At 41.3% G+C, this 22560-nt stretch overlaps 2 protein-coding genes and 1 pseudogene across 3 annotated transcripts; 2 read left to right on the top strand and 1 right to left on the bottom strand.

The window, feature by feature from the left end:
• Positions 1-53: 53 nt before the first annotated feature.
• Positions 54-22560, bottom strand: LOC146459487 (uncharacterized). 2 transcript variants are annotated; one of them, XM_085089384.1, is made up of 8 exons: positions 22276-22560; positions 20755-20952; positions 18010-18289; positions 13612-13773; positions 11995-12461; positions 3323-3487; positions 2824-2877; positions 54-2255 (listed from the first exon to the last, which is right to left on the bottom strand). In XM_085089384.1, the coding sequence occupies exons 3-8, from the start codon at positions 18227-18229 to the stop codon at positions 1950-1952; spliced, it is 1374 nt and encodes a 457-aa protein (XP_084945510.1). In that variant the 5' UTR covers positions 18230-18289; positions 20755-20952; positions 22276-22560; the 3' UTR covers positions 54-1949. The 2 variants fall into 2 exon arrangements, with proteins under 2 accessions (XP_084945510.1, XP_084945511.1); XM_085089385.1 differs by lacking the exon at positions 20755-20952.
• LOC146459489 (uncharacterized) lies at positions 6001-6705 on the top strand. The gene has a single exon (XM_085089386.1). The coding sequence runs from the start codon at positions 6001-6003 to the stop codon at positions 6703-6705; it is 705 nt and encodes a 234-aa protein (XP_084945512.1).
• Positions 6712-7517, top strand: LOC146459488 (uncharacterized; annotated as a pseudogene).

Genomic DNA, 22560 nt, shown 5'->3' with positions numbered 1-22560 from the left:
TTGTATTATTTTACTACGCGTTTTTACGCTTCAAAGGAGTACAACCACGTCTCCTGCTCTTTTGGTTAATTTATTGATAAACCCTGAAAAACCTTGCTCTGACAAGATCCAGTTGAAAGGCTAAGAACAGATTAATCTCATCACTTTAATGCCGTCCAGGCGTGATTTGGCGGGAACTGTCAATCAGCTGTCCAAATCTCATCAATCGTAAATTTAAGCTAACGTTATGCCTTGCGCAGTAGTTCTTAAGCGAAAGTACGCTTGCGCGCAATTTACATATTTTCCTTCGAATAACTTTCAGTGACCAAAATGATTTTCTTCTTCAATTTTCAATGTCATCGCCAAAAGATCTGGACAAAACAAAGCGAGGAAATCAATCTAAAAATTACAAGGAACATTTCCATCGTTTGCAAATGAACACTCTTGGCTAAATACAAGAGAAATCAAACATCAAATGAAATCCCATAACAACACTTTACAACGGAGACGAGAACACAACCTCCTTGTCCAAATCTAATTTCCATAAATTAACTTGCTACGTGCATACAACCTCGTAACTTTAATTAAAAGTACAGTACGTGTTGGTGCAACTGATCTAATACAATAGGTGTTTCCGTTCAGTAATCAGTTATAGATTAAAATTCATTAAGGGTAAAATTCAACTGGTACAAATTCAACTTAAAACACGGCGGAATTACACCCAAAATTACCAAAAAAAAAATAAGCAAGTTATTTCCAGTTAAGTTCTGGCAGCAAGATAACTGAAAGTAAAAACAAAGGAAACTCTTCTTGACAAAGCATAAACAATCTATTGCTACTTCTTAAAAACCAATTTGGCCGTAACTATTCAATGGTACGGTTTCCGAGGACACAGTTCAAAACAAGACTTTTGCTTCACACTGAATAGGTACCAGAAGAAAACAACTTTTGATCGGCATCACTAAAATTATGTCTACAACAGACTATTGCGTTGAAAGATATGACTAAAACCGTTTCAACTTTGTCACTTGTAAACACAGCTAAAGATAATCTAGACAGTTCCAGGAAGTCCGGCTAAGAAGGCAAAGTGTCTCATGTCGGTGACTTACACTACACAATTGATCTAAATTCTCTTAACTGAAATAACTAACTCACTAAAATTATTGTTATTCAAACCGCAATATTTGGGAGGGATTATCAGTAATGAAATACCGTTTTAATGATAACAGCGTTTTCAATCGAGTGTCGTAAAACCGAAATCAAAGTAATTACTCTAGCCAATCCCAACAGACACAAACAGCGCAATGAATCAATCGATCAGAATTCAAAGCAAATACATGTAACCGGCGCTAAGCGCGGGAAAACACGTGCGAGCGAGGTACGATTGGTTTTGCTTTTACATCTTATTGGTTGAGAAAGTGGCGCGAGTTTTATCAACCAATCACAGAGCGTAGTAATGTAAAACCAAAGCAAAAACGCAATTACTTTCGACACTCAATTGAAAACCGCTCTAAAGTATCCCGAATAAGGACCAAATTCAACGAAAACAACGTTGAAACTTTTATTTGTATAACACTAGCTAGCTAATGAGATACATGAACTGTATGATAGAAATCACAAGGTGTCCCCTGACCTTAATTCCTACTAAAACACAAATAGTTATGTCAAACTTGAGGTCATACTGGAACAAGACAAAAAGGTGCGGTCTTCTATAAAGTACCCAAATTCAGGGTTAGGTACATTTCTGGACATAAGTGTGGGCACGAGAGTTCTAAGCCAGCACTGTGTCTGTGTACTGGAGCCAACCAACAATGAGTTCCAGTCGGGCAAATCACCCTCAGCAAACCCAACCCCCTAAACAATTTTGCCCTTACGCCAATGAACAATGACTATATTCACTTACACAAAATCAAAATTATTCAAGTACTTGTGAGTAAAAACAACAAGTCAAATTAGGAACGTTACAAACTTCATTCCTGGCCAGTATCATATTTCCTCAATAATTGAGAAACGTCCATTCTTTTGGTCTTTTCCTCAATCACAACAGCGAACTCCTGAACTGTTAGCTCTGGGTGACGAGCAGAAAAAAATTGAATTAGTGCTCTCGACGGACCTCCATCATGTGGCCTTAGGACTGATTCTATCGCGTGATGATTGAAGCCACAATGCTGAGCTACCCCTCGATAGTTACCACATCCCGGTACAGAAGTGTCCAAAGCTGCACAGATCTCTTTTAAGCTGCCGTCGTGATCCAGTAAGCTACTGAGTAGCTTGGACTTTGACTAAAGGAAGAGAAGAACAAGACAAATGTTAAGTAAACAATATCAAATAAATAATAGCAAATGACAAATGCAGGGTTAGATACATTTCTGGACATATGCGTGGACAGGAGAAGTTCTAAACCAGCACTCTCTGTGCACTCGAGCCAATTGCAAGAAACACCGATATCCACTCAGCAAACCCCATCCCCCAAAACAATTTCGCCCTTACGCCAATGAACACTGACTATAGTTGCTTACACAAAATCAAAATTATTCAAGTACTTGTGAGTACGGACATCAAGTTACGAACGGAACGTTACAAACTTCCTTTCTCTGCAGTATTATATTTCTTCAATATTTGAGAAGCGTCCTTTCGTTTGTTCTCTTCCTCAATCACAACAGCAAACTCCTGAACTGTTAGTTCTGGGTGAGTTGCAGCTAGTGCTTCAATAAGTGCTCTCGATGAACCTCCCTTGAATGGCCTTAGGAATGATTCTATCTCGTCACGACTGAAGCCATAATGCTGAGCTACCCCTCGATAGTTACCACATAACGGTACAAAACTGTCCAAAACTGCACAGACCTTTTTTAAGCTGTTTTCGTGTTGCAGTGAGCTACGGAGTGGCTTGGACTTTGACTAAAGAAAAAACAGGAGAAATGTTAAGTAAACAATACCAAATAAATAATAGCGCGTGCAAATTCAGATTTAGGTGCATTTTTCATACGCGTGGCGAGGAGAAGTTCTAAACCAGCACTGTCTCTGTCCACTCGAGCTAACTGTAACCAACACCGAGTTCCACTCAGCAAACCCCATCCCCCTAAACAATTTCGCCCTTACGCCAATAAACACTGACAATAGTTACTTACACAAAATCAAAATTGTTTAAGTACTTGTGAGTACGAACATCAAGTTACGAACGGAACGTTACAAACTTCCTTTCTACGGCAGTATCATATTTCTTCAATAATTGAGAAGCGTCCTTTCGTTTGTTCTCTTCCTCAATCACAACAGCAAACTCCTGAACTGTTAGCTCTGGGTGAGTAGCAACAAGTGATTCAATTAGTGCTCTCGATGAACCTACCTTAAATGACCTTAGGACTGGTTTTATCTGGTGATGACTGAAGCCATAATGCTGAGCTACCCCTCGATAGTCACCACATCCCGGTACAGAAGTGTCTAAAACTGCACAGACCTTTTGTAAGCTGTTTTTGTGTTGCAGTGAGCTACTGAGTGGCTTGGACTCTGACTAAAGGAAAAACAGAAGAAATGTTAAGTAAACAATACGCAATAAATAATAGCGAATGACAAATTCAGGGTTAGGTGCGTTTCTGGACATACGTGTGGGCAGGAGAAGTTCTAAGCCAGCACTATCTCTGTGCACTCGAGCCAGCCAACACCGAGTTCCACTCATCAAACCCCATCCCCCTAAACAAGTTCGCCCTTACGCCAATGAACACTGACTATAGTTACTTACACCAAAACAAAATTATTCAAGTACTTGTGAGTAAGAACAACAAGTCACGAACGAAACGTTACAAACGTCCTTTCTCGGCAGAATCATATTTCTTCAATAATGAGAAGCGTCCTTTCGTTTGTTCTCTTCCTCAATCACAACTGCGAACTCCTGAACTGTTAGTTCTGGGTGAGTTGTAGCAAGGTATTCAATTAGTGCTCTCGACGGCACTCCCTTAAAAGGCCTTAGGACTGATTATATCTCGTGATGACAGAAGCCATAATGCTGAGCTACCCCTCGATAGTTACCACATAAGGGAACAAAAGTGTCCAAAACTGCACAGACCTTTTTGATGTGAAGGATACTTTGAGCGTTGAACATGAAGTTGTTTTTTGTTTTCGGGTCATATCACCTACTAGGATGGAAAAACGTTTTGGGTCGTTTTGGGACCACAAGGTTTTTTTGGAGTATTTGTATTTTGTTTAGAAAAGCATTAAACGGTCAATTGGAACCATACTGGTAGCAGAGCGAGGTTCTTGAAAGAAAAACCATGCCAAGAAATCCGAAGAAGAAGAAGAAAGCTCGTGATAGAGCAGAAATTGAAGACAGCGCCGGAGCCGACGATGCCCGACAAGAAATTACAGCCAAGATTCAGGAACGGAAAGTCGCAAAAGCTAAGTCGAAATCGTCGTTTACAAGGAGGAAAAATCAGTTGCTGGATTTGTTAGAAGATGCGATCGCAGCGAAACATCGTGAGATTCGAGATTCCCGAAAACTGTTGGATGAGGCACAAGAACGTGTTATTGAGGATCTGTCATCGTTGGGAGAATTGTATTCGAAAGCAAGCGATCGGAGTGCCCTGGAGAAAACAAGCCGTGAAATCGAGAATATCGAGTAAGAATTTGCTCAGAAGCTCAGGAATGTTTTCAAGAGTATTTGCATGCCATCAGAGATGAACTGTCGAGTCAAGCATCAGAATTTTCCGGGAAACTATTGGGTTTGCATTCAAAGGAAAAGAAAGCGGGCCAACATGTGACCGACCTCGAGGAGAATTTTCGTGAAAAGGAAGAATCAATCAACCGCGATAGAAAACAACTTGATGAAGAATACGCACGCCGTCAGAAGGAGATGGAAACCGAAATTCGAGAAAGCTAATGAAGAGTTATCCCTGGCAAAAGAAGATGCTACAGATAAATTATGCAAACTCGATGGTGCCAAGGATGAGGAACTTGGGTTATCGTGCCCGCCGTCGCCAAAGAATGATACAAAGTCGGAAACTAAAGAAAGATGGATCGTTCAATCATGAGCTTGGAAAGGATACGTGGAAACAATCAACGAGAGTATTAATTCTGGTCTTTAGTGGAGACAAACGGTGTTATGGGAGCTGGAAAGCTGCATTCATGGCTTGTATCGACAAGGCCCCAGCCACTGCAAAGTATAAGTTGTTGCAGTTGAAAAAGTACCTGTCTGGGGAAGCATTGAGGGTGGTCGAGAGCCTGGGTCATTCACCGGAAGCCTATGAAACAGCTAAGAGCAGATTAGAGAGAAAATATGGTGGAATTAGACCAACCCCCACCTATTCGTACTGGTAATACTTAAGATCTGGATAGATTACCAGACCTTCTAGATGTGATCGTCATTAATCTCAAAGAAGCTGGAAGACACGAGGAACTTGGCCATGGGTCTTTGTACATTAAGATACAGAAGAAAATGACCGAGTTGATGCTTGCTAATTACAGCAGATGGGTGTTTGAACATAAGAAATCAGAGTGTGCTGAGACATTTCGAGAGTGGATCATCCAAGAACCTGCGTTTCAGAGTGTTGCAGCAGAGACGTTATGTGGAGTTGCAGGAAGGCGCAGAGAAGGAGTGCAGACCTTCTTTGGACAAACAAGAGCACCAAGAAAGGCTAAAAACCTTGACTGTGAGTTTTGTGGGAAACCCCACCCTCTGTGGCGTTGTGAAGAATTTAGAAAAATGGATGTCCAAAGCCGTTGGCTTACAGCTAAACAATTGAGAGTTTGCTTCTGTTGCCTACGAAGAAATCACACCAGCGACCGCTGTGCCCGGAGTAAGCCCTGTGGTATTGATGGCTGTCAAAAAATGTACAATAGATTGCTGCATGGAGATCTAGTAACAAGAAATGATATTGCTGATGACCAAGTGAACCATGGGCCTGAGATAGCAGACCGGGAGCCGGAAAGAGCATTGGTTACTGAGATGGGACATTTACAGAGCGGAAATGTTCCAGCCAGTCCTAGAACGGAGGGGGAGCGCAGGTTTTTGAAAGTTCCTTAACAACAACAATGATGACTTCAAAGCCCCCAGAACAGGCACATTTTGTGGATTTGCGTACCGTACCGGTGGTTGTGAAGAATGGAGGGCGGAGGTTGGTCTTGAATGCGTTGTTGGATGATGCTAATACCAAGACTTACATAAACGGTGATGTGGCGGCTGAGTTAGGGTTGGAGGGAACCATCCAGAAGATCACTGTTAGCGTCCTCAACGGTGGAGAGGATTCCTTCGAGACCATGCCGGTGGAGTTTGACCTGCAGGGTGTGGATGGCAGGACTAATGTAAGGATTTCAGCATATACCACAGCACGAGTAACTAGAAACATGCGGCCGGTCAACTGGAAAATGCAAGCTGCAAAATGGGAGCATCTACAAGGCATTAACCTCCCCGATCTTGGTCCTCGACCAGTCGTTTGCATGTTGATTGGGATAGACTATGCAGAACTGCATTATTCAATTAAGGACATTTGTGGGCAACCTGGTGAGCCTGTGGCCCGACTGACACCTTTGGGCTGGACATGCATCGGGGCGGCAGATGTGATTGCTGGTGGTACACCTTTGACCCATCTTAACATAGCCTACTTTGTGCACCAGCAGGAGAAGGAGCTAACCTCTGCTCTAACCTCTGTTTGGGAGATTGAGACATGTGGATCAGAGACAAAAAGAGAGAGACTAAGACCAGAAGAAGAGTTAGTCATCAAAGGATTTGAAAACTGAGTGCAGTTCAAAGAAGAGAGATATGAAGTCACCATGCCGTGGAAACCAAATGCTGCAGAATTGCCAGACAACTATGACATGGCAGTAAATTGATGGCTAAGCACAGAGAAACAGCTATTGAAGGATCCACAGTTGTCTGGATCATATTCTAATGTCATCACTGAGTACTTAAAGAAAGGCTATATCCCCAAGTTGTCGCCGTCCGAAAAGGATGAGAAAGCCTGGTACTTCCCTTACTTCGCATTTGTGAGACCAGAGAAGACGACTATTAAGACTCGTGTGGTTTTCGATGCTTCTGCAAAATGCAATGGTGTATCATTGAATGATGTTATTTATCAAGGGCCCAAGCTTCAACGTGATGTCTTTGATGTGCTGCTTCGTTTTCGGAGATTCCCAGTTGCCCTCGTTTGTGACATTGTTGAGATGTATTTACGATTTGGGATGGAGCCATCGAGTAGACCTTTTCATCGCTTCTTATGGAGAGATTTGGATCAGTCAAGGCATCCCGAAAATTTAACAGCTTTGTCTTTGGTGTCAATTCGTGCCCCTGTCAATCACAGTTTGTTTCGCGGAAGCAAGCGATGGAAAGCAAGGAACAGTACCCGAAAGCTACTGAAACGATCTTGGAGTCAACATACACGGATGATAGTATGGACTCTTCACCTAGTGACGAGGAATGCTTAGACCTTTATGACCAATTGTCAAAAAACTGTGGGGGTCAGCCGGTATGCACGCAAGGAAATGGCTTTCAAACTCCAAGCAAGTACTTGAGAAGATTCCAGAAGGAGACAGAGCTGCTGAAGTTGATTTAGACAAAGTAAATTTGCCTTCGGTTCGGACACTTGGCGTGTTGTGGCTCGCCAAAGAAGATGTTTTTACTTACAGAGCGAACCCACCCGAGGATGACTATCCTTAACCAAGCGGAACTTTCTGCGCAAAATAGCCATGTTGTTTGATCCTATGGGGCTCCTAGCATCTTATGTGATTAGAGCAAAGATACTTCTTCAAGAGATGTGGACCTCTGGATTGGACTGAGATGACTTACTAGACCAAAGCCAAGCTAGAAGAGCGAAAAGGTGGTTTGAGGAGCTTGGAGAGTTATAAGATGTCAAAGTTCCCCGTTGTTTGCAATTAGATCGTAGTGTTGAGGCAGTAACCCTACACAGCTTTGCTGACGCGTCAGCTGATGCATATGGAACGGCGACGTATGCAAGATACCTTTACAAGGATGGCACAGTCTCGACCAGCTTAGTGGCCTTTAAAACACGGGTAGCACCCTTGTCAGCAACAAGTATTCCTAGGCTCGAACTAATGGAAGCTGTCTTGGGATTGAGATTGGCCTTGCCTATAGCAAGGGTACTCAAGGAACCAACTGATATTTTGGAGCGACAGTATGAACGTCTTGCGGTGGATTCGAGGTCGCAGTCGGAGCTTCAAGCCATTTGTGGCAAATCGGATTGGGGAGATACACGATTCGAGTAATCCTAGTCAGTGGCGCTATTTGAGCACCCGAGAGAATCCAGCTGATCTTCCGACTAGAAGAGCTGCAGTTGCTGAATTGAAACAAAGTGAGATGAGTTGACGGGGACCGACTTTTCTGATCGAGCAAGGACCAAGAAACGTAGCCAAAGACAAAGACTGGTCCAAGTCCCGAAGCAGTAATGGAAGTGTGGAAGAAAATGAAGACGTCTGGAGAGCCAGTGCAAGAATCAACCCTGTTTGCTCGGACGCCAGAGTCACCTTTCCGTTTACAGCCCAGCAGATTTTCAAGTTGGAGAAAACTAGTGAGGGTTAGAGTATGGGTTGGACGATTTGTGAACAACTGTAGGATACACATCAATGAGAGAAGTTACGGGGAGCTGGGTTGCCAGGAAATCGCAGATGCGGAAATCGAAATCATCAAGAAAGCACAACAGGAAGAATTTCATGAAGATTACAAGGCTTCGGTTATACAGAAGGCCCTTCCATCAAACAGCAAGCTATTGAGTTTGAAGCCAGTCCTGGGCGAGGATGGGCTACTTCGATCGGATGGCAGACTACGCTATGCTAACTATTTGCCATTTGATGCAAGGTTCCCTGTCATTCTACCAAGGAAGAATTCGGTGACAAGGTTGATTGTGAAATCTTTTCATGAGGGAAGCAACCACTAAGCGGGAACCAATCACACGCTGTCATTGCTGTCGTCCCGATTTTGGATCATGCAGGCAAGAGAAGAGATTCGTGAGGTGGAAAGAGAATGCTGCGAATGCCAACGAAGGAAAGCAAAGGCCGCAAAGCAGATAATGGCCCCACTACCAAAGATCCGACTGAAATTGCCCTTGCGAGCGTTCGCCCGAACAGCGGTCGACTTTGCAAGACCATTTGTGACCGTACAAGGGGCAAGAGGAGGACCAAGCGTTACCTATGCTTATTTACACGCTTGCTGTCACGAGCTGTTCACCTAGAGATGGCATACGGGCTGGACACAGATTCCTTCCTGAATGCATTTTTCCGTATGACAAATCGAAGAGGTCTACCGGAGGAAATGATTTCTGACAACGGGAGTAATTTTGCTGGAGCGGAGCGAGAGCTGAGGGAGCTAGTTGCACAACTGGACTAAGACAAGATTGTAAGTTCCGTTGTAAATAGAGGTGAAAAGTGGAACTTTAAACCCCCTCTGGCTCCCCATTTTAGTGGAGTCCATGAGACAATGATTAAAGAGGCCAAGGGAGCAGCATATGCAATACTGGGGAGTGTGGATGTTACATACGAGGAACTGACGACTGCCTTTACGTGTGCTGAAGCTCTTATTAACTCCAGGCCGTTAACGTACCAGTCAGCAAACCCCTTAAATGATGCACCACTCACCCCTAATCACTTCTTCTTCGGACAAGTGGGGGGTCAATTTGCTCCAGAAACAGTTGACAGTAGCCAATTTAGCCCACGAAAGCGTTGGAGACGTCTACAAGAGCTGGTGCGGCATTTCTGGCACCGCTGGCTTCGAGCTGAATGGCTACCAACACTCAACCGTAGGACAAAGTGGCAGAGGAAACAAAAAGACATCCAGGTCAATGATGTTGTTCTAGTGATTGTCCCAGACACGCCTCGGGGACATTGGCCCCTGGGTAGAGTTCAGGAGGTTTATCCTGGAAAGGATAGGCATGTTCGAGCAGTGAAAGTGCAAGTGGGTCGTAATGCCTTGATCAGACTAATCGCCAGGATTTGTCCGTTAGAATGTGTCGCAGAGGGCGCAGCAGCCAGGAGACAAGATGAACACTGAGAACACTAACGTCATGAGCATTTAAAAACATTGAGAGTGCTTTGAACCATAATAAGGAACACCGAGAACTTTAAGTATAAACGTTATGTGTTCGATGAGCCACTGGCCCGTCGAGAAGGGGGAGAAAGATGTGAAGGATACTTTGAGCGTTGTACATGAGGCTGGTTTTTTTTTTTGTTTTGGGGTCACATGACCTACTAGGATGGAAAAACGTTTTGGGTCGTTTTGGGACCACGAGGTTTTTTTGGAGTATTTGTATTTTTGTTTAGAAAAACATTAAACGGTCAATTGGAACCACTTTTGTAAGCTGTTTTCGTGTTGCAGTGAGCTACTGAGTGGCTTGGACTTTGACTAAAGGAAAAACAGGACATATGTTAAGTAAACAATACTAAATAAATAATAGCGAGTGACAGTTACTCTTTTTCACTGCTGAAAAAGAAAGCAATAATTTCAGAGTTTTGAGTTTACTCTAGCTTCTTGGAGTATTTTATCATTCGAAGACTTTTCTTCAAAGAGGAATGTGCAAAGGAATAGAAGTATACCAGGTGTTGAATTGAACGTTACAAAAACAAACGTTATGTGGATGTGGTCAAAGAAAGAATACAAGAATACTGGGTAATGAACTTTGAATCTCTAAAATAAACTATGATTAAAAATCCCTGGTGCTTGTATTAATTTCTGTAGCAGAATTTAAAAAAAATGAAGACTAAAATTGAACTTATGGCAGACGCGTGATCTTTCTCCCTCTTGGCGAAAATAATTGGAGTGTCTCAACTGATACATGTTGCTTCGATGCTTATTGTCCCTGAAAACATCATTCAGAAAACGCAAGCTGATCTTAATTTTTTGCTTTCCTCTGGTCATAATTAAGAGAAAAGTAGTTTGTCAACCTCTTACCGATGGGGTATTAAATTTTATTACTTTTTAGAATTATGACTAAATACCTTCATGTATACATGATATAATTTTACACACCTAAACCCGACGAGACTACTCGAACCAAATCGAACGTTTCATTTATCGAACTCAATCGAACTTCATGAACGATTGGGTTCGATTGAGTTCGACATTCGAACACAATCAACTCTCACAAAAAAAATTGAAGCAATCCGGCGAACTCAATCGAACTTTGATTGAGTTTAATTAGGTTCGATGGCCGAAGTTGGCATACATTCGATTAAAAATGATTAAAATTGAAAACAGTCGTGGATAATCATCATCCTAATTCTTTTGTGTTCTTGCATGCTAAAAAAGACTTTTCAAAATTCTTGTCTCTTTCGAATGATGGTTAACTACGTTCGATTAAGTTCGATTGGGTTCAGAAATCGAACGCAATCGAACTCTCACGCAGTTTTTTTGTTTCGATTGTGTTGCCGAACTCAATCGAACCCAATCGTTTGATTAGGTTCGATTGAGTTCGATTAAATTCGATTACCGAACAGTTCGAGTTGTTTCGTCGGGACCTAAATGCCCAAAAAAGAATCAGAACAGCCGGCACGACAATATATATGAAAGCTCTCGCCAGTCTCCTGTATCTCAGTGGTAGAGCATCCCATCCCAACTAGTAATCGGAAGGTCTTAGGCTCCTAATAGGAGCACTCGGATTTCCAATTTTTCCGAGTTTATACCTGAGTCACGCACTGAATAATACATCATTCTCAATGTGGGCTTCAATAACGTTTCCTTAAATTTTAGCACGTTGCATGGTATCAATAACGATTAAAGATTTGCATGGACATGTCAATCAGCTTTATTCTGACCATTTGACGTTTATCGACCGTCGTTTCTAAGAACATAAAGTTCGAGATATCGGGGTCAGTAAATTTGAGCCAAGGGAAAGTAAAATTAGTTCGCCGAGTTAGCGGGAAAATCGAGTTAACCGAGTTCGAGTTAGATGACCAAAACGCAGGGCTTACAATCGCAATTTTACAGTATTGATCACAGATCCATCAATACTCTTTAGTTTGTTGGTCTTTTTCTCAAGAGAATTTCGTAGCCTTAGATCAAAATATAGAGTAAGTTCAACCCACCTCGTCCAGGGATCTCCCCAAAATTTCTTGTCCATGCTTCACTTCGACAAGTGCTCCGTACAGTTCTACACGAGAGAAGAAAATGCCATATCTGATTTTTCCGGCTTGGTTGGCACCTTTTTGAAGAATCTTGAAATACCGAAAAGCCATCGTTTCGTTTTGGACTGACCACGTAGTACACCTACCACCAATTTCCAATAGCTTTCTTTCAAGCGTCTTCCAGTCTTGACCATCAATAGACCCATTAAGCTCCCACTCACCAAGTTCCTGTGGGTTTTTCTTCAACGAGCAGTGAGTGATTAACAGGAAAAATTTTTTTTCCAAGTCAATGTGCCACCTGCACGAGACCTTCTTTCTTTTGGGCCCGCCTGAGGAACGCGTGGCAACAGGTCTCACTGCAGTATTTTTCTCCAAGTGCTGGATAACGCCAACAGATCTGGAATCACTATACTGGAGGTAATGTACTCCTGAACAAAAAAAAAAACCGATATTTCAAAGATGAGACTATTACCACGAGGCTTGGTTTCTATATGGGCCTCGAGTTGAATTTAACTTGTTTATTCAGTAATTAATGCTACCTCTGCCCTGATCGCACGGATAATTTCAGGATAAAATTCTTTGAAATGTTCACGGCATTATGGCTTATATTAACACCCCTCAAATGAACAAAGGTGCTTTCACAACAAGAACTGTGTTTCTTCACTGAGATACGTCGTCCAACTGTCGGCAATAAGGAAAATTAGTTTTCTATTTTCGTACGCCCCATAGTCATACTTTTTTCTTTTAAGTAGTGGGGGATGGGGGGTGTTGAGGGATTTGCAGTGCGAACGTTTCTCAAACAGGTGCTGCTCAACCGAGCATGCCTCGCTCCTTGACATCTGCGGTTACGTTAACTGCAAAAGATCATGATGGTGTCGACTGGCATGTGAAAAACACCAACATACTTTCATTTGGGGCGTTTCGCCTCATTTCCACGGCAGTATACCAGGAAAAAGAACGCTAATTAAATAGAGGTTGTATTAATTGTCATGCAGTTTCGATATCTGAACAGTAAATTTGTAGATTGTAAGGCTTTCGCAGTTGAAGGCAAATTTTTGCCTCGTATAACATTTGCCTTAATTTATTTCAAACCTTAACCTACTGACAGCATGACACTAGTAAGTTGTAAACGTGAAAAAGTGGTTTTACTGTTTTTTGTTATGTTCAGGATAAAATTCCGTCTGTCCTGGTCTTTGGATTGTCGAGTGATAGTTTCGCTTGAAAATTTGATGTCCTTAAAATAATCTCCGTAAGCATCGTCCCTCAGTAAAATATTTACGGCTTTAAGAATTTCAAATTCCTGAAACCACTGTTAGACAATAGTCCCTCGCCGGAAAGAAACATTTTATTGTTAAAATGAAGGCCCTTCAAAGCGTCCTTGTGGATGGTTTCTGCTCATTATTGCTGAAGGGTACTCAATAAAATGAATCACGGGAATTGTCTCCAACAGCTTCTAGGAGGCTGGGTTATGATCAAAAGATGTGATTGGGAACTCTCAATTCCTATCAACGGGGAAGTTGGAGCAACAACCAGGCAAGGGAAGGCTTAAATCTATTCGCAAACTAGTATGAGACTTACTGTTTGTGAAGATCGCGCTTTTACTGATCTCATCTGTCAACTTTTGGTGCTTCGCCTCAAGGTCATCGACCTTTTCTTTAAGTTTTGTTTTCTGCTTTTCCAAATTCGTTTTCTCGCATTCTAACTCTTCTATTTCCTCTTGAAGTTTCCGTTCGTTCTCCGCTATAAAAAAAATTAAAATACACATATTCGAAACTCGGATGCAAGAATTAGTGTTTGAAAGACCATCGTAGTTATTTACGCAAGTTACCCAGCTGCAAAAAGAAAACGTGAAAAAAAAAATCATGACTTGAACGGGATTCGAACCCAAGACCCCTGCGGTGCTGGTGCAGTGCTCTACCAACTGAGCTATTAAGCCAACTGGGAAATGGTCATTTTGTGAAGTGAAGAGAGGAATGATAAAATATATCAGTGGAATCCCGTTCAAGCCTAAACCTTTTTTGAGCAGCTTAAGCTGCACTGATACAACTGCAATCAGTCTGCCATTTATTAATTCTCTCTCTCTCTCAGGTCATCTTCTAGACCGCTTCTTAAACCTGCGTTGTTTTTTGTCTTTCATTTCAGCTCAGCTTTTAATTCTTTGTTTTCTGTGCCATAAAATAAGATTATAATTGTGAAAGTATCTTTTAAAAATTTTCCGTTATGTGACGGTTGGCAAATTTATAAGTAGCGTGTAACGTTGATTAAAAGAAAATGCTGACCGGCTTGCCAAAAAAAACATTCCGTAAAACGTACATTAACCTGTCGTAGATCAGGTGAGCTAGCTGAAAAAACTTTCTCGTTTTGCCAAGGTTGAAGCTGGTACGATGCTAAATTTTTCTGTGATTTAGTTTAACTTTGCAATTTGGGCTTTTTGTTCATAAATTTCCGAGCTTTAAGAGCTTTTAAGTGATGACGATGAAACTTGTAAGTAGAAGGTCCAACACTGATTCTTCGTGTTATATCATTTTGAGTGCAAACGTTAAGATTATAAGCTCAATATCAAAATAGAGGACCGAAATTTTGAAGAACATAAGGTGTTGCCATGCAAACATCAAGTTGAGAAAAAATCGCACGCCAAACCAAATATAGCCAGAAAATTTTTACGAAACGTCTTTAATAGCTAATATTAAGAACGTTTTGAATGTTCAAATTTAAAAGGAATCTTCCAATAAATCTATTGAAAAAATCTCCCCTTCGCAAATACAGACAACGAAAAGGACTACTAAGATTATAAGATTCTGCATGTAAGTGTCGCTGAACCTGAATCAAAGCGCTCTGTGAGCGATCTCGTGAATTGAATAGGTGAATGAAATGATATTTTAGATTATGTCAGATTATGTTGTAGTTTTTTTTTCTTTCATTTTCAGTTGCTCACTTATGTAGCAAAGAAACACAATTGTGGCCGTCAAAATCAGCGGTTCGATAGCTCCGTCACTTTTTTCCCAACCTTTGGACAGTGTTGCTGGGTTGGTGTTGTGGCAAGTCCTTCGGCTTGCAATCTTTTCATACGAGAATCGACTCACGGAGGGGGCATATTTTATGCTAATTTTTCCATCTCTGCCTTTTTGTTTGTTTGTTTTTGTTTTTTCGTTTTTTTCAGTCTGAGAGGTAACGTTTTACGGCCTTTACCGTACTGAAAACAACATTAACCGTAATGTATCGTTTTCCGTTCCAGTATTTAAAAATAAAATAAAAATTAATAACTAAGTCTTTAAAAATCCATGTGAAGCCCGCACGGTTTAATCGTTCGAGAGCTTGTGTTCTGAGTTCATCGAATTAAGATTCTCAAAATCCCCAATCATATCCTCTTTTCCGGCGGTCGAGTGTTCTTTAAGCTTTTTCTTTTAATTTCGAACTCCAAAAACGAGAATTTCAATTGAGGGTGTATAGAAACTTAAGCGAGCCGTGACAGTACCCTATATTTGCTAAAAGTTTACATCCCATCGAGCGACCGATGGAACGATGGAATGACCGAGTGCATGAGTGTCAAGGCCAAGGACTCTGGGGTCGAGAACGCATTTTCGTTCATTACGATAACTCGTTCATTGCGCATGCAAAATTCACGAGTTAAAGAAAGAATACCCAGGGGGGGCTGGCAGCTGCCTTTGATCTTGCCGCTTTTCGGAAAGTGATGATCGCCCCAGTAAAGAAATCTGTCAATCAATCGAAAACCGTAACGAGCATGCGCGAAATGCGAAGGATTCATGCTATTTTGTCTGTGGCGACTCGACGGAGGAAAACGCATTCGTTTTAAGTCATTGTTACTTTACTGTTAGCATGTTATTTTGCGGTAGTACGAAGTTTGCGATTAATCAAGACCGCTGGAATGAGGTGCCAGCTTTGATTTAGGTTAGTAGAGTCGTCAGCAATGAAATTGCGAGCGACATGTTTTCAGCGAGTGTATGTGGTGAAGAATATGATTTGTAGTGTAGCGAACGATTATGGTTTTCGTCGTCTCAGGAAGATATTGTACGTCGACAAAATAGTAGAGTTCAATTTCGATTGTTGTTCAGTTCTGAAGAAACTAGAAGCCACGCAGTGTTTCACGACTGTCATCGCGAAAGCCCAGAATGTAAGCTTATTTCTCAAGATCGGCTTGGAACTTTAATGTAAGCGTATTAAAAGTATTTGCGCCACATTTTATGCGTATCAACTGTTGAAAGCGTCGTTACGAATGAAACAGCATGTTTATTTTACGGAATTCTCCCTCTGTTTAAATGTTGTGTGACGACAGTTATTCCTGTAAGTTTAATTTTAATGCACAAATTGTTTAAATGCATACACAAGGAAAACGGCTTGAGTCCTTAAGAAATTTTTGGATAAGAAAATTTTGCAACTGGAAAGGATAGCTGATAAAGATCTCAGAAGAAGATTGCTCAACATTATTGTGAATAGAGCTACCAGGTTTGTATGAGTGGTTGCAAGGGTGTTTGTCTCTTGTCTGTATGGGGAGATTAACTTACGTGAAAAGACATTCAGGTCCTTATTCTCTCGTGCAAAAAATTGGGAAGTTGAGTTCAGTAGCACCGGGTGAACAATGTACTGGTACACTGAGATCTTGCAGAAACCACATGCATGTGCAGAAACCTTGGAAGGTACATGTAAATATTATTGTATTACCTGTCGCCCTTTATAATACAGATGTCCATGAACACCTGTATCGGTATGGTGGTTTTCCCCCATTGGTGGATGCCAAAATGGGGCTACTGGGAATACACCCTAACAACCAACTGCAAGGGAGATACAGTACCAAATAGATTCCGGGATGGTAAATCAACCATGGTTTCTCTATGTATTGAACAGCCATTTCAAAGAAGACAATCTAAAAGTAAATTATCACCCCTTGATAACTGAAGTGTTTCTAGCAACTCGAGGATTAACCCAGCTGACCACATTACTCTGCAGTATAATTATGTCATCAAAACATGACAATATACATCAGAACAGTAACATACTGCAATACTGTTTAATTGGTACATATTGTGTAACATAGTCAAGTGTAATTAGCATATTGTAAATTATGCAATTACTGCACGTTTTCACACACTTGCACAGTGTAATGACTGGCTGGAGTATTGCTGCGCCCTGCCTCTTTTATGTTCCAGTTCTCACCCCAGAGGTATGACAGATAAAATCTAAATTAATGAAAGATAACTTCATCTCTTTAAAATGATGAGATTTATTACCAAGCATACATAATGAATTCAAAAGTCAATATTTGTGGCTCACTCGGCAAAGTTGAAGAGCAAAATGCTGCTAACATCACCTCTCAACTGCTCACCATTTAGAAGAGATTAGAGAAGAAAAATCTGTTGTTGAGAGTATGGGCACGACAATAACATTTTAACTTAAGCAAAACAGAGAATTAGATCATCAGAGCATCCACAGTTTGTTGACTCCCAGTGGGTAGTTGCTGTAAAGGGAGAGATTCTACAGTGTACTTAAATGAAAAAATCTATAGGGAAGGTAACGATAAAGTGGAATGGAAGAAGTCTCACTGGTCTAGCCCTGTGAACTATGTGGGTCAGCTAGTCGTTGGTTACAGTATTTTCGTTTTACGCTGCAGAATTTGCATCCGTGATCCCTCTTGATGACCAAACTTCAGGTAAAAGAGAGACCGAAACTTTCCTGTGATGTTTGGACGTCGAATAGCCAAATTATTTGCGAATCCGCACAGACGCGCCTTCACATAAAATCGCCGCCATGTTTGTTTATCAAAAAATCGGTACTTAGTCTCGCTCGGTCAAATTTCTTAACTGGGGCGATCATCAATACTCGGTTCCAGGCCTCGCTGCTAGCCCCCCCTGAGAATACCTATATGTGTGATGGGTTACACACAATTTCCACCACTTATGGTACATTCAAGACTTTGTACCTGGTCTAGTAAGTGTTAGCAAATTCAATACCACGACTCACCTGCTTTGCGTAGCTTAATGTCTTTTTCGTCACAAGTACCCTTTGACGTTATTTCTTCCCCGCCGCTTCCGTTGGACAGGTGGAATTTAGCCATATCAGGCAAGACCGCCATAACTTGAACCGACTCCTCCCTTTCACTCTTAAAAGATAATTTTGATTTTTCGTCCATTGGTTCGTCGGATGATGTGTCCGTCACTTCGTCGTCTGCTCCAGATGCCATTCTTTCTACCAGTTGTTCTCTAATGCCGGGTGATCCACGATTGAAATTATACCGCCGTTTCTGAAACGAGCACGAGTGAAATTCATCCTCTTTTAGTCATCCAGTTATAGGACCAAATTGTTATTGGAAAGGGGTTTTCGCATAACTAGAGTTGAGAAGTGCGATTTTGAAAAAATTGTGCCTGGTACGAAATGGGGTAGATCTAGGTTACGTTCTTCAGCCCGCCCCTGCCACATATTATGAAAAGTAGTTTTCATTCGGAAATAAAACTATTTTCCATACGAAAAGCTTTGCCCTAAGCCTCGCTTTCATAATGAGGCTCACTGCAACTCGGAAATGGCCTATTACAGTGCCGTGACAAGCATCTCACGGGCGCGGACAGAACTAGAAAAAAGTTTACTCTAACCGAGACTCAATCCGTAAGGCCAGGGAAGCCTTTTTAACCACAAAAGGCAGAACACTTCTTCCACATGGCCTCAATATTTGCGAAAAAATTTACTAGTTTTTTTCCTTTTGTTATGTTTTATTTTTTGTTATTATTATTATTTCATTTGCTTCATATTATATACTGTCAATCACTTTTTTACGTAGTTCCGCTATTCTTGGTTTTCACATGACGTCATAAAAAACTGAAATTCATAACTAAACACAATTTTGGGTTTTCATCTTCATCACATATAAGAAAATCTAAATTTTCATCGGTTTGCTTGTTTTCAGCAGGATAGCATTCTTTGTTTTGAAAATAGAGCAGTTTGAATTTTAGATTTTTGCACAGTGCGTGACAGAAGGATTGCTGCTCTAAACATGTCACGTACATGAAAACATCGATTCGCGTCGTGTTTTTTTTAGGTCTGATCAGCTAACATGTAATAGAAGCGTTAATGTCAATGTGTGAAAGTTCAGCAGAGAGAAGAAAGGCTTTGAAATAGCCAAGGTAAACTCCAGATGTTTTTGCTGGTTTCCGGCCGCCATCTTGGTGCCCATCAGACGGGGCACCAACATGGCGTCCCATACTAAACTCTGTAATTTTCCGTGGTACATTTTCTCGAATAACTCGATTAGGAGATATCGCCCAGCCCTGTGGCTTTCACACGTTGTTTATGTATCACTCTTCTACAACATATCAATTTCTTGACTTTATCTATTGAATGGTTGAGGATTTTATTTTTTCACTTGCGTGACGATGTGTGAAGTGAAAACCACCTATTGCACAAATATTTGTTATATAAGCGTATGTCCCAATGTAAATTTTCATTGTACCTGAAGAAGGCTGGTTTGGCCAGCCGAAATATAGTAACCTTTAAACCGTAATCCTACGTTGTATCGGTCTCTGCTTTTTTATCATTTGATGGAGTTGCCGCCATCTTGGTTTGTAAAGGCGAGCGCGATCTGGGAAGAATGTCTAAACTATCGAGGGGAGCCGGAGTGGGGGTTAGTTGAGTGGGGGATGGGGAGCGAAAAACTATTTTTCCCGCTTCCTCCCCACTCCCGCTCCCCTCGGTAGTTTAAACAGTCTCCCCAGATCGTGCTCGCGCAAGATGGCGACAGCGCCATCGAAGCCTACGAGTCTCGAGAATCCCACGGAAAAACAGGGGGACTGTGAACAGTCTAGGGCACAACCGTCACGTGGAAAAATTTTGTCCGTCACAAATACCTGACTGTCACGGGTATTATCAACACTCCACAACATTCCCATAGACAGAAAACATATAAGAGATTTTATTCCAATTTTTCGATCGTAGAGTTGCCATGCACAAGAACGGGCAGCCTGGATAAAAAGGAACCTCCTACCACCCTAATCAAGACGATTGATTCTGTAATAAATACTTGCTTGTTGTGTTGAACGATTGAAATAATACCGGGAATAATATTGTATTTGTCTGTAAATATCGCTGTGTGTAGTGCCTAGTTGTCTCTTTTAGTCTCGGTAAACTGGTGCTTAAACTTGTACTTTTTTAAGTTTCTTATAGCACAAGCGAAGTGTAAAGGGATTGTACACGATAATTTATCCGAAAAAAAATCAAAAAGCTTGCACAATTACAGAAAAAGACGGCTGATCGCATGAGTTGACCATTGTTAGTTTCAATCAATCAAAGTGTCGCCTGCACATTTTTTGGCCATGACGAATCTTGCATAAATTATATAGAGTGTGTTCGTAATTCAGCCAACAGGTTCGGGTTCAAGAGATTCACCGCTAGTACTACTATAATACTACGGGGGTGTAAATCAACTAGTTCGTTATCGACAATTACGTGGCAAATTGCTTCTACAACAATAGAGCACGAAGACCTAAATATCTATTTGACTTCCGGTTCGTTGTCCTGATAAGCTTTCCTGGAGAAAGTCAGAGAATAGAGTGTAGGTTCGAAAATAAAAGGAGCAATTGACTAGACCTGGTCCACTTGCAAGTTAGAAATTTAACCAGAGAATGATTAAATTGTTTAACAAAGTCCAAATTGCTTAATTAACACCTCAGAATATTGTTAATAAACAAAGTACGTACAGTGCCACTACAAACGACTTAGTTCCGCAATTTTACATGTTTCTTCCTTCTTCCTCCTTTAGGAGCTTGTTAACAAGACTCAGTAAAATTCACCAGTACGAAGTCCTGTCAAATCAGTCCGATATTGACGAAGCAAAGTTCCTCAGTTCAAGACAGTTACGGTTGATTTTAGGCGAAGCATCGGAGGCAAGACTCGTCAGCAATTCACTGCACAAGATCCCTGTAACCGATATAACAAGCTATCACATCCCGTCTACCCGTGCTGAGAGAAAAAGCATATCAATAAAATGACCCATAAAAGCTAATTGATTGGTCGGTAAATCGGTGGCCTTGGCTTTTTCATGCTTCGGCTAAATTGCGACACTTGAGTTCAACTTCTGGTTTAGCTGAAACGCGTAACAAAATAAAAGCAACTTCTACAATTTCATTAATCAATTTGTTTCTTCGTGTTAATCCCTGGTTGCTTAAACCGACGTTTCAGCAATGCTGCCTTCTTCAGGGTACAAAACTATACCGTTAAAACAGTTTAAGGCTCCCGAAGATCGCGCTCGCGCAAGATGGCGGCAACTCCATCGAAGCCTACCGGTCTCGAGAATCCCACGGAAAAACAGGGGGACTGCGAACAGTCTAGGGCACAACCGTCACGTGGATAATGAATTTTGTCCGTCACAGATACCTGACTGTCACGGGTTTTTATCAACACTCCACAACATTCCCATGGACAAAAAGCATATGAAGGATTTAATTCCAATGATGTTTCGATCGTAGAGTTGTCACACACAAGAAACCGGCAGTCTGAATAAAAAGGAACCTCTTACCCCCCTATAAATCATGACGATTAATTCTGAAATAAGTACTTGCTTGTTGTGTTGAACGATTGAAATAATATTGTATTTGTCAGTGAATATCTCTGTGTGTAGTGCCTAGTTGTCTCTTTTAGTCTCGGTAAACTGGTACTTAAATTGTACTTTTTAAAGTTTCCTCTAGCATAAACGAAGTATAAAGGCATTGTACACGATAATTAATCCGAGAAAAAACAGAAACCTTGCATAATTACAAAAAAAAAGACGCGGCTGAACGCATGAGTTGACCTTTCTTAGTTTCAGTCAATCAAAGTGTCGCCTGCACATTTTTTGGCCATGACGAATCTTGCATAAATTGTATATAGAGTTGTTCGTTATTCAGCCAACGGGTTTGGGTTCAAGAGATTCACTGCTAGTACTACTATAATACTACGGGGGTGTAAATCAACTAGTTCGTTATTGACAATTACGGTGAAAATTGCTTCTACAGCAATAGAGCACGAAGACCTAAATATCTCTTCGACTTCCGTCTCGTTGTCCTGATAAGCTTTCCTGGAGAAGTCAGAGAATAGAGTGTATGTTCGAAAGTAAAAGGAGCAATTGACTAGACCTGGTCCACTTGCAAGTTAGATATTTAACCAGAGAATGATTAAATCGTTTAACAAAGTCCAAATTGCTTAACACCTCAGAATATTGTTAATAGACAAAGTACGTACAGTGCCACTACACAAACGACTTACTTCCGCAATTTTACATGTTTCTTCCTTCTTCCCCCTTTAGGAGCTTGGTAACAAGACTCAGTAAAATTCACCAGTACGAAATCCTGTCACATCAGTCCGATATTGACGAAGCAAAGTTCCTCAGTTCAAGACAGCTACGGTTGATTTTAGGCGAAGCATCGGAGGCAAGACTTGTCAGCAATTCACTGCACAAGATCCCTGTAACCGATATAACAAGCTATCACATCAAGTCTACCCGTGCTGAGAGAAAAAGCATATCAATAAAATGTCCCTTAAAAGCTAATT

Source organism: Pavona decussata, unplaced genomic scaffold, assembly GCF_977016875.1.
Source record: "Pavona decussata unplaced genomic scaffold, jaPavDecu1.1 SCAFFOLD_219, whole genome shotgun sequence".
NCBI lineage: Eukaryota > Metazoa > Cnidaria > Anthozoa > Scleractinia > Agariciidae > Pavona > Pavona decussata.
The sequence above is the reverse complement of the archived record's forward strand: the minus strand, read 5'-3'. Positions and strand labels throughout refer to the sequence as shown.

Coding starts and splice junctions, on each gene's coding strand:
- LOC146459489 (XM_085089386.1), top strand. CDS start 6,001: ATGATGACTTCAAAGCCCCCAGAACAGGCACATTTTGTGGATTTGCGT.
- LOC146459487 (XM_085089384.1), bottom strand. CDS start 18,229: ATGGCATCTGGAGCAGACGACGAAGTGACGGACACATCATCCGACGAA. Junction 13,774..18,009: donor CATTAAGCTACGCAAAGCAG/GTGAGTCGTGGT, acceptor TTTTTTTTATAG/CGGAGAACGAACGGAAACTT. Junction 2,878..3,322: donor CAGTCCTAAGGTCATTTAAG/GTAGGTTCATCG, acceptor TTTTTTCTTTAG/TCAAAGTCCAAGCCACTCCG.